General features: G+C 39.7%; 1 protein-coding gene across 1 annotated transcript in view; it reads right to left on the reverse strand.

The window, feature by feature from the left end:
• The window catches only part of scara5 (scavenger receptor class A, member 5 (putative)), a 104,801-nt gene that overhangs the window by 35,669 nt on the left and 56,564 nt on the right, over window positions 1-12,568 (reverse strand). Inside the window, exon 8 of the mRNA XM_049590823.1 lies at window positions 5,223-5,303. Coding sequence (XP_049446780.1) covers window positions 5,223-5,303 — 81 coding nt within the window. The remainder of the gene's footprint in view (window positions 1-5,222; window positions 5,304-12,568) is intronic.

Here is a 12,568-nt window from a genome sequence, read left to right on the forward strand (position 1 = left end):
AAATCAGAAATAAGGTATTTAAATGGACGTAAAGGTGGCAGAGTGTCCAAGTTTATGGTCTTTTGCAGATTATTCCATGTACCCAGGGGACCGGTGTTCTAAACCAACAAAGATCAACGTCATTTGCATTTGTGCTACTCAGCCGGATGGTCTTTTCTTAACAAAAACCAAAAAGTTTTGTTGCCTAATGCCAAAGGATGCCCCCGCGTCATTTTAGTAACACATGAGGCTTCTGCCCAAATGGCAAAATGTATGGGATGAGAAGGGGATGAGATCATGTTGCTACAGCTGAACTCTTTAAACTGAACTCTGCCATCTCACTTTCACTCACTCTTTATAAACTCAAGGAGGGCCAATAGTTTCTGATTTTGATTTCTAATTTTTGATTCTCTTTCAAAGGGAGGGACCCGCATGCACGAACATGCTTGTGACTGGACCAGCTACCAAAACATCGAACAGAGAAACTCGGATTACAAAACATGTAGAGGGAGTGGGACTTTATTCACTGCTCAGGACGCCTTTACTCCGCTATATCCTTACATAGCAAATAGTTGTTTGCTGCTATATAAATGCTGAAAACATCGCATATATAGAACCTTAAAGGGTTCTCTCTGATCAATAATGTTCAGTGCAGACATTGTCAGAATTAGACTTTAAGAGGTTAAAGATAAAATCAATGTATTTTCAAATCCAGCTTTGTTTCCTGGCAGTGGTAGAATAACAGCTGGGGTTAGTTCTGATTGGTTTCACTAAATAAACAATTTTCTAAACTCCTTCTAACCAACATTTGAAGTGGAAACATTCAATCAAATCCAGTCCATGAATTATGGGAGATGCCATGGTGCCAATCAGAAATCAATATAAGACTCTGTCTTAACATTCATTAATAACTGATGCAGGTGAACTTCTAATAGCAAGTCACTACAAGCCCAGACCATAGCAACCTCTAAATAAAACAACAAACAAAAAGTAAATAATGTAGAAAAATCGTTATCGTATGAGGACTTGACCTCTCCTCGCCTGCCCTGGTATCATTTATAGGAGATACAAAGTTGTTGGAAATGATGTTACTGTTGATCTTTCATCTTCCACCATCTGCCAACACTTCAAATCTCTGAATGCTTGCTGACGCTGGAAGAATAGTACTATACTTTATTTTGTTCCATAGAACAATCCAGTTCAGATTTCCAACTCTGTGGCAAACAATAAGAGCTTCTGTTTACAGTAAGCACTCTCAAATATCTCAAAATTAATGTAGTAATGAGTTATTGATTACACCGTTGAAAAGTGAAGCACAATCTTTGTCAAATGTCGCTGTACTCCGACATGCTCTGATTACACCGTTGTGACTACTCAGTGATCTGAGTGAAATAATTACACTGAATGCATTAAAGACAGAGGCACAAAATAAACTGATGATGGATGATGTCATGTTTTCTGTGGTTTTCGGTGTCTCTGCTGTAAAGGCTCAATATCTCCTTCAAAAAAATCCACTGAGAAAATACGATCAGTCCTATTCTGGAGGCAGTGCAGAAGCGTTCTTTGCATTCTGCAGGACAGCCCAACGAGATCGTTCCAAGTCCAAAAGGACTTTTAAAAACCTATCTAGTTAGTGTTGTACGTTTCAATATGATGCATTATTTTCTGTTTAATTGATCCACAAGTAACTGTATAAAATCATTAAGAGGTCCTCACAGGTCCACTCAGTTCCTTATATCAGAGACCCCCCTGGGCTGCACCCATGTTGTACGAAGTCTAATCAGGTCCAGCCATGTTTGTGGCAACAAAACCAAGTATTAAAAGCCAAAACATGATCTTATCCTAACCCTGACACTAAGTGGGTTTTGTGCCTAAACCTAACCACGCGTTAGACACAACATTGTCAACATAAAATTGAGAACTGAAACAAAAGAAATGTAAAATTTCAACATATCCATTATGTATGAAACACAGAAATTCAACATGTGAAACGATACGAAAAGTGCAAATTTTACATATGAAACGTAAAATTTTTTATATATGAAACATGCAAATTTAACATATGAAAGGTCCAAATTCAGCAGAAGAAACATGCACATTTATCTTATGAAATGTATAAATGTCATATATGAAAAGTGCAAATTTAACATTTGGGAAGTGCACATTATGTATGTAGTATTGTATGTTGTATGTAATATTTTTGTTTGTTTTTTATGCTGTGAAGCACTTTGTGCTGCATTTTTAATGTATGAAAAGTGCTATACCAATAAAGTTTGATTGATTGATTGATTGATTGATTGATTAAACATATGAAAAGTGCAAATTTAATATACTAGTGGACACTGATTACCGCCACCTTTGAGACTTTGGATCAAAAGTCCCCATCCCTAAGAGGTGGCTGCTTTCACTAGAGACAATGGCTTAATGGATGTTGGGGGGAGTTTTGTTTCGGTCCTGGGGGGGTTTCCATTCAGTCTGCTATGTTTTCATGCTTATTATTAAACAAACTTTTCTCCTCCTTCCCTACAGTTAGAAATTCTCCTATATTCACTTTTTCCTGGAACTATAGCAGTGGTGGGGGGGTTTCCTTTCAGCAGGAAGATAATGCTTCTTGGAAATGTCATGTGAGAGCTGCAATTCATTGGCCAGGGTATGTGGGATGGATGATGACAAGGGGGGTGGGATAGGGGGTGATGATTCAAGAGGTACCAAGCTGGAAAGTGTCCCAAAAACATCTGGATTCATACTGTTGTTGTTTGTATCTTACAGTATCTTTGAAAAATAGTAATTTCATGGTACTGAGGTGCCAATTCGGTTTGGATGAGGCTTCAAGTTGTGGTTTTTGGTGGAATTACCTACAAGACAAAGATAGATGACCCATCCCGCTGGTCCCATCCACACCCTGTCTGAAAATAAATCCCCATCCAAAGTCTGGGGTTTTGTTTTCTTATGCGGATTTATATGACCGTTTATACTCTCTGTGCTCACTGCATTATTAATGCAACCAAATGTAATCAAAACAGCAGAGGTAATAACACCAGCCAAACCTTTGCTGTAGAATTTTGCATACCAGGTAGCTACATTTTTTACCTTTCATGCCACTCAAACCTAAATCCTCTTGTGTAAAAAGGGCTGTAAGTCAAAATGTGGTGTTTACGTTGGACATTTATAGGGCAAGTACATTTTATGACCCATGGGCTTGTAAAACCATCCAAAAACCACACCAGTCCAAAAACACAAGGGAATAAATCACAAGATCAGACATTATTTGACACTGTACTTGTGGGTCTCTGACTTCACATTCATTAAATGTGACATAGTTTCAAAACATAGAATTTCCTGATCTTTTTTTTCTTACATGTATTGTAAAGATTTAAGCCAGATAGTCCCAAAGCCATAATATCACAGCATTTCCCACAGGTTGGGGATTTGTTTGTTGGCATACTAAAGAAGTTTGAAAGAATGGCATTTCAATTTATTTAAGTATCGAGGCAGAGACAGGAAATGAGGGAGGAGAAAAGGAGGTCTTGACATGTAACAAAGGTCCACACTGTAGTTTTGTGGCATGTGCCTTAATCATTCGGTCCACCAGGATGCCTGCCTCCATCTTCATATTTAAAACACGCAGTGGCCCTCTCTGTTGACTCTACGCCTTTTTGCTGTGGCCATGTCTGCTACCTTGTAGGAATTGTCTGCTGTTGGGTAAGCGTTCATTTGCTTGTTTATCTTTTTATAAAAACACATAGACTCCGCCTGCGTAGTATACATACTTGGTGCATGTCTACAAACTGTATGATAGTCCTACCATCATAAGGTGAATGGAAAAAAATGCAAAGTGAACTTGCTTGATTAATCAATACTGTATGGCGGGCCACATATAGTATATTTTGGCAGCTTAAAATTGGTCCATGGGCCAGATTTTGGACGTGCCTTGACATCAGAATGGTATCAAACTTCTCATCTGAGTATCTGTGAGAAAGCAAGTGCTTCCCAAAATTTCAAACTATGGCTTTAATAGGTCTTCAGACATTTTTATGCAATCCAAACATTGATGAATAGTAGTTTGGTTGTACCTAGACTCACAAGTCAGTCTTTAGACGCTTTGCTTAAGTAAAGACTGATGACTTTCTCCCTGATTTTGTGTTTAGATGGGCGGAGTTTCAGAGTTTAAAAAAACTCCCTACGTTGCAGAACCAATAGTAAATCTACAGGGCGGTCCTTCGGTGGCTCGCTGAACTCACGTGCTTGTAAACAGAGTCCCACTAGAAACACGTGTAGCGGTACAAAATGGCTCAGCTGTACTCGCAGAAAACGCTGTCAAAGTTAGTGGATGTTTGTCACGTTTGCGGCGACACATTCTCGCCAACTAAAAGAAACAAACATAATCTTTTACAAGGCCATGACTCATCCATCTGGCCGGACTATAGACTATAGAGGGAATCGCCTTGTTGTTTACAAGGCGATTCCCTCTATAGTCTATAGTCCGGGTAGAAAACCAGCAGAGCTATATATATAACTTATATATATATATATATATATATATATATATCTCACATTTTTCACATCACTGTATCACCGTTTAGACTAATCCAATGTTTGTAAAGTCTATAAACACAATGATTGAACAAACATTACTATTTCTGTGTGCACGTTTAGCTGGGCTAACCGTTAGCTGTTAGCCCTGTTAGCCGTTAGCGGTGTCTATAATAGGTAATAACTCGTTAAACAGTCCGTGAAAAAAATATCTTTTCCAGTGGATATCTTAGTTACAACATGATTGAACTAGCAAAGCAGTTTTGTGTTGCTATGTGTGGTATTTATTCAGTTTTGGGAAATCACGATGTCTAGAAAGCATCAGTGGCTGCAGCTGACAGGGACAGCTAACAGCAAAGCTAACATCAGGACGTCATGTGTTAAAAGCCTCCCGTTGTCGGATACGACATGAAACTACTCCAGTTAGCTCAATCATGTTGTAACTAAGATATCCGCTGGAAAAAAAATATTTTCTTCACGGTTGAGCACACAGTTGATAAAACGGAGTTAAATCTCTCGGCATCCATTTTCAAGCTCTCTGTGTGTTTGTTTCCTTGCGGACGAGAAAAGGAGGAGTGCACATTTCCGAGTAGGCTTTGTTGCCGGCCGTTTTCGCCAGTGTGTTAAACACACTTTAGAAAGGAGTGTCCCCAGACTATCAGAAGGCGGAGATCTCTGCTTGTCTGGTGGCAACACTAGGTTGTACCCACCTCTCAAGCCTGTCAACCCAGGAGCTCCTGGGGGCCCCAGTGGTCCAGTATCACCCTTCTCTCCCTTTGGCCCTGGAGGACCTGCAGACAGAAACACAAACATGGTCTCAATTGATGGCATAATGTGTTGGGTGACACTGTGCAAACAATGCAAATATTAATGCAAAATTTGTTATTGATAGTAGCCATTCTTAAATCCTTTACCACCTACACTAGCATGTATTTACATGGGATGATTGAATGTGCTTAAGTGGAGATGTAGAGGCAAAACTTTAGTCTCAATCAGCTTGGACTGCTCATGGTTTGCGCTACATTTTTCAGATGCTGGTTGAGATTTGTTGAATGTGAAAATGTGAATTAGTTGTTTTTTTTGTTTTTTTTTTACAGATTTTTTTGGCCATTTTGCCTTTAATGGACAGGACAGGTAAGAGTGAAAGGGGGAGAGACAGACAGGGGTGACATGCAGCAATGGGCCACAGGCTGGATTCGAACCCGGGCCGCTGTGGCAACAGCCTTTTATATGGGGCACCTGCTCTATCCACTAAGCCACCGACGCCCCGAAAACGTGAATTAGTTGAAGAAAAGCTCAGTAATCTTCTACTTTTCAGTACCAGAAAAAAGATACTTTGTGATCCAGCAAATAAACTTCAAAACCTTTTGTTTAGTATGACTGTGATGACTGAAGATTTTCAGTCATCAAGGTTATGGTAATCATAAGTGCTATATCGTAGGCAACTGGACTTGCCTGAGTTTCTTGAAGACGTTTCACTTTTCATCCAAGAGTCCTCTTCAGGTATGAGAGGTAATAACTGAACAGAGGAAGCCTCTTGAATGAGAGGCGAAATGTCTTCAAGAAAGTCAAGCAAGTCCAGTTACCTACGAAATAGCACTCATAATTAGTATGACTGTGGTACACCTTGACACTAGCACATAAATCCAGCTTGTACTAACTGCAGCAGGTAATTCCTGACACCTGAAAAGTGTTCAAGAATTGAGTCAAAGTCCAGTTGCAGGTTTTAACAAAAAGTGGTATTTCTACAGTGGCTGCCTATACAAGTTTTTAATCAATTTACTAAAGAAATAACTCAAAACATGTCCATGAAAATAACCCATCTCCTGTAGAGAAAAGGAAGCTACAACAGTGGTTTGTCAGGAATTTCTCAAAAAAAGAAAAAGAAAAAAAAAGGTAGAAATATAAGAGACCCTCGGTCCACACTGAGTGCGTTTATTATTACAGCATGTTGGACCGCTTATCATCAAAGGTGTTGCCAAAATCAAGGGAGGCAGGAATCGTCTAGATTATCACTTGAAAGGGAGACGCATGGGACCAAAACTTGTTTCACAGAGCAACATGTGAGCCTTTAATTTCTACAGATAATGATTTTATTAGCGTCATGAAACCAGTCATTTTTGTCATGCATTATAGTTCAAACACACACACACACACACACACACACACACACACACACACACACACACACAGAATGACATGGAAGCCAAAATGTAGGCCAAACTGGGTCTTACAACTGGTCCAAGGATTCAGTCCAAAAAGTTTGTTGTACTTGGAAAGAGTGAGTGAAAAAAAAAGCCAAATAGTGAGTAAGAGAGGGCAAGAGAGAGAAGGAGAGGGAGAGAGACCTGGTCACAATGGGAACCACATGTTCAACAAGGTGGACCACAACACAGCTTGTGGGAATGCTTAGAAATTCAGGGCTTGTTATTGTCCAGCACATGTCCAGTGATTCTGATCCCTCAGAGCCTCTAATTTTCCTAATTTGCAAATCTGATGCTGGAAGAGCTGCTGACCGACTTTGAGATACAGATCTGCCTGCTGCTGCCTCGAGCTGCTTCACAACTCTGGACCCACTTAACTGGCGACCACAGGTCATGACATTGTGAAAAGGTCACACTGAGAGGGCAGGCTGTGTGTTTACTACCCTATGAAATTGTATATGTGTGTTGTTGTGTTTCTATCCTTCTGAGCACTGGGAGTACAAGCTGAGAAAAATTGTCCCAAAGTGAGGTTAGAAATAGGGTTAAGTCTGGAGCTGTATTGACAAGTTGATCAATAGAAAAGCAATTGGTAACTATTCTTTTTAGTCAGGACCACTTTAGTCAAAGAATTTCCATTTGCAGTATTATATTTGACGGTATGGCTCTGTTCTGGGGCCTCTTTGCCTTTCCTAATCCTACACAGAAAGCCTCTTCCATGCGCCTACGTGGAAAGCCTAAGACTGAGACACACCTCCCCTACCTGCCCTTCCACGTGCATACAAGGAAAGCCTAAGGCACAGGGAACAAACGTCCTTGCCCTTCTATGCCCTTTCTGCATGTAAAGCTTAAGGCAGGGAGAGCAGCAGCAAGGACCCCCCAGGAACAGAACAGAGCAGCATCAATGACAAACAGAAATGACATTGATAAGTCAGACACAGCATGAAAAGGAGGAGCTGGGGTGGAGGCGGGCTGCAAAGCAGCTTGCAGAGGAAGCAGCAACAGTAGGCAGGCCAGAGCAGTTTAAATAGAGCGCCTTGAATGAGATTCACCAATTTGTTGCAGAGTGAGGAATCATGTGATCAATCAGCTGCTCCATCAGTGGATTAAGCTACTTGAAATCAGCTGATGTAGCTGGGATGTGAGCTGAGCTTGACATTGTGTCCTGCCTGAACTAACGCTATGCTCAATTTTTTTAATAGGGAAAAAAAAAAAGAAACAGTGTAGGCTGGACGAAACTTAATGAAATCTTCAGGGCTTTTAGAACTTGTGATGGGCATCTTTGACTTTCGTCTGACATTTTACAGCCTAAATGATAATGAATTGTCAGGATGATAACTGGCAGATGTACAACGTTGAGCTCTGCTGAGAACATCCTCCTTTTGAAGGCCTTTGTTGCTGAGTTGACTTAATGACCTTGTCTGACCTGAGTTAACCTTTGGTTCACAGTTTTTGGTCAGTTCTGAGAAGACATTGTAAGAATTTGGGTCTCTGCATACTTTTGACTAGACCCCCTGGACCCATGAATGGTCAGCAGTAAACAATATAACATGAACAACAGATGTTACAGTTTAGGTCAGCTGCGTCAGACAAAATGCAACAAATTACTGAGCAGAGAAAAAGCTTCATCATGTTAGTGTTTGTACCCGTTTAGAAAGTTGCATTTTGGCCAGGAGTCAGTTTGTCTGGCTATTAAGGTTTTATTTTTACTGGGTTTAGTCAATGCCAGTAAATTTTTTAACATAGGCCAAAATATATATTTACAATGTCTCATGAGGGCAACATGAATATTTGTTTCAAATGTTGTCCAATCCATCTAATAGACATTTCATTGGATAAGTGAAACCTTTGACCTGGTGGGAGACCTAGATGAAGATTTATGGGTTTACAAAAGTCAGTAAGGTTCATCCTCCAGGTACTGTGGACTTCTGTTCAAAATTTCATGGCAATCAGTCTAATTGTTGTTGAGAACTGGTCAGGTCAGATAAGGTCGAGATAAATTTTGAGGTGAAAGACGTCTGGTTCCACTTCCCACTGACTGACATGGTATAGTATCTTCATTTCTCTTTGTCCATACATTTCATGTCTTAAACTGTCAGGTATCTGGACACAGAAAGCATCTGTGGTCACAGGAATCAGTCAATCAAAACTTAAGACTGAAATAAAACCCCAACATTTCTCTTGGACTGCCGAGCTGAACTCACTGCCGATCTCTGAACCTCTTTTAACACATTCACTCAAACCTAAGTTAACTGACATCACAGGATATTTAATACCAAAAGTTTACATCTTACTGCCAATTATTTTAAGCTTTCAGCATATTAGATTGTCTGCTTTTTAAAGTTATATATGTTTGTCTATATGCCTACGCTTTGCTAAAGGCAGCTCACCCTGGTGGTCCTGAAAAAATTGTGTTCTTGTTAATAGTTTATTTTAGCAAAGCTTCACATTATTAATCTCCTGGCTGTTAGACTCCCATGTGTTCATTCAACTGACAGTGTTTCAACAATAACAAGCCCAGTGGCCCCTTCAGGATCAGCCTGAAAACATCTGACTGCACTGAGTCCAAGAATACAGCACTAGTGTCGAGTTCAGGCGCCTCCATCCAACATCCAGTCTGTTACAAATCTACTGCAGGGTGGAGCAACAGGGCAGTGAGCTTGTCTTTTTTATTTTTTTGGAGACAGATGGCCTCAGCAGAGATCACAACACACTGTGATGGGACAACATGTATGTTTAATGTAAGAGGAGATAAGGACAGGGTTGTGAAATCCATCACATTGACATATGACACAAGGGATTATCAGGGTTTATGTTATTTGAGGATACAGTCATTTTAACAAAGAACAGATGGACAAAACTGTGGTCAGAAGGAGGCTAAAATGTTCACTGTCCCTGATCTAAGAGGATAGGGTTGTGTTAAAAAGTGATGGGTTCTGATTTAAAGCAGAAGCCTTCTACAAATTGCTTTGGCTTCACAGATACTGTCAACCAGAGACAGTTTACTGTATTACCCCATTGATAAGATAGTATTTATTCACCTATTAACCCATAGAGACATTTTTAGGTTTTGAGATTTTCTAAGGACAGTAAGATGCCATATCATGGATTAAAACTTTTCTCGTTTTCTGAAAAAACAAAAAAAAAAACCAAAAACAAAAACAAAACAAAGTATTACTAAAAACTGTTAGGTAAAAGAACCTCCCAGACTTCAACAAAAGATGGACATAGTGGACATGCATATTATGGATGGACAATTTAGGTAACTTCCATATTTGAGTGCTCACATTAAATTATTATAAAGTACTAAGTAATAATGTAAGAATAGTAGTGGAAATTGGCCAACGACGGTGAACAATTGGAATTTGAAATACATTTCCTGAACCACCAGTCTTAACCACCACCAGTTAATATAAGACAAATCTGCAAACTTTCTGATGCTGCCATTACATTAGTTAGATGCAGCACTGATATCTGAAGCTGCTCGTCTCCTGGTCAGTTCAACACTGCCCTCTTAGCATGAGCTAACACAGCTGCAGCAGCTAACATCCGACACTGAGCCATTTAACAGTCCAAACAAACTCACACCGACACCAAAATGGCTCAACTCTGTTGCTGAACTCATTGATAATTTTTAGGAAATGTGAGCTGAGTAATGCTAACAGTCAACACCCTTAGTTGTCACCATGTGTGTGCAGGCAGACTCTCTGAGCTCACACTCCTGCAGCAGGAGTCTCATGATTAACAAGGAGAGAGTGACAGTGGGGCAAGGAGGAGGTGAGAAAAGCAATACAGTGCATGCAGCTCTACAATGTAATATGATTTAAATACCTTAGTCCTGCCCACCCCTAATAAACGAAAGCTGAGAATTTCTTTGAGGTAAAAAGGTGAGCCTTTCATAAAAAATGGAATAAATGGATCATCTTCAATGCAAATGAGGATACTATTGTATCTGTTTCCCAATTTCTCAGTAAAATACAATACAATTGATATAAATAAAAAGCATCACAAGAATAACAACAATGTGAGTTGAATGTGTGTGTGTATTTATGCCATAAACTTAGCAATGGGACTCTTCACTAGTGAAGCAAACATGCCATTCAAAATGTACATTAAGGGTCATCAGATGACACAGAGAGCTGTAAATGTTTCCAGGCCTAAGCTCTGCATAAATCGACTTGTGATATATGACTAAGTCAGCAGAAAATTCTGCAGCTCAGCAGCTTTCAGCAACAACACATCATCCATCCAAATCTGTACATGTCATCATAGCTGTATGTAAGCCCTGTGGTGTTAAGAGCTTGATCTCAGTGAGTATGAACTTGTGTCATCTTCTGCGTCTAGGTAACATAATAATAAACATAAAGCACCTAAAAACCTGGCTACATAATGAGCAACAATCACAACAAGAGGCTTGGAAAAAAACATACTTAGATAAGGGTTTAAAGCTGCTACAATAGACATATATATATTTTTTAAATAACAGTGTATCAAATGACTACGTAAAATTGGCTGCTGTTAGTGATGAAACTACAGAGTTATCACTTAAATCTGCCCCCTGCTTGGCTTTACTGAGCTCTACATTAAGTTTCAATCACATTTGTTTATCTGTACTTTACTGCTTTGATTCACTCTCTTGTAAATGCAGGATATTCAGAACATTACTTACTTCCTTAATAGAGGACATGTTGGAAATACAAGGAGTTTATCTTCACCGTAGGAGCAACAGATCAAAAAAGTATGAACAAAGGACCTATTTCTTGTTAATGTCCTTGCGTAACAGTGTGTGGGCCTATTCATAAATGTCAGCAAATATCTCCACACAGGAATGGAGGGAATTCAAATGCCTGCAAACACACAATTTCTCTCTCACACACACATACTCAGACACACATACTCTCTCTCTCTCTCACACACACACACACACACACACACACACACACACACTGCTGTCAAATTGAAAGATAGTTTTGTAACCCGAGTAGAAGGCGTTTGCTTCATGCCAATTAAACACTTAGACCAGAGCAACATGGTAACATACATATTGGAAAAATGTGGAGAAAAGGAGCAGTGAAAGAGAAAGAGTCGACCACAGCATATTACTGGAAAAATGGGTGGGAATTTCTGGCCCAGTGCTAAACTGGTTTAAATCCTATTTGAAGGACAAGACCTATTTTGTTTTTGAGCATACAAAAATGACAAGGAATTCCTCAAGGCTCCATTCTTGGACCTCTTCAAAATCTACAACACATTCTCACTAACACCTCATATATTTACGTTTGGTTATGGACTTTCCACGTTGAGATACAATGTGCAAGGTATGTTGGTTGGTTGGTTGTTGACGTTCTGGGACGCCATGTCAAATTCTGCCTGTTACATGCATTGTTTGTTTTCAAAATTTGCTTTTTAATTGGTGTCCGATGTCAGAAGTCACTGACCAAGCGTCGGATTTTGACAACTTCCCAGTGAGACTGGGATGACATCTACATCCTTCAGTTAGCTCAGATTATACCAAACAACCAGACTGTTCTCATGGTTCATACATATAACTACAAAGAAGTAATGCACCAAATAACCCATCTAACCATGAGTCAGTAATTAGTGTATATCCCACATAATCCAGAGGGCTGTGATCACACAGTGAATGCACTGATGGGAGTAAAGAAGAAGGTAGTAAAAAGGCTGACAGTCTGTGTAAGGACCAATGTTCAGAACTCTGTGAAACCAAGTGAACACTGAGTTATTTTGAGGTACGTCATCACCATGTTTCTTTTCCTGAACCAGACCACCATAACAAGCTTAGCCTACGTGACTATATGTTAATTATGTAACCTTACATTAAGTATGTAAGCCAT

The sequence above is a fragment of the Epinephelus fuscoguttatus genome, linkage group LG11 (assembly GCF_011397635.1).
Source record: "Epinephelus fuscoguttatus linkage group LG11, E.fuscoguttatus.final_Chr_v1".
Classification (NCBI taxonomy): Eukaryota; Metazoa; Chordata; class Actinopteri; order Perciformes; family Serranidae; genus Epinephelus; species Epinephelus fuscoguttatus.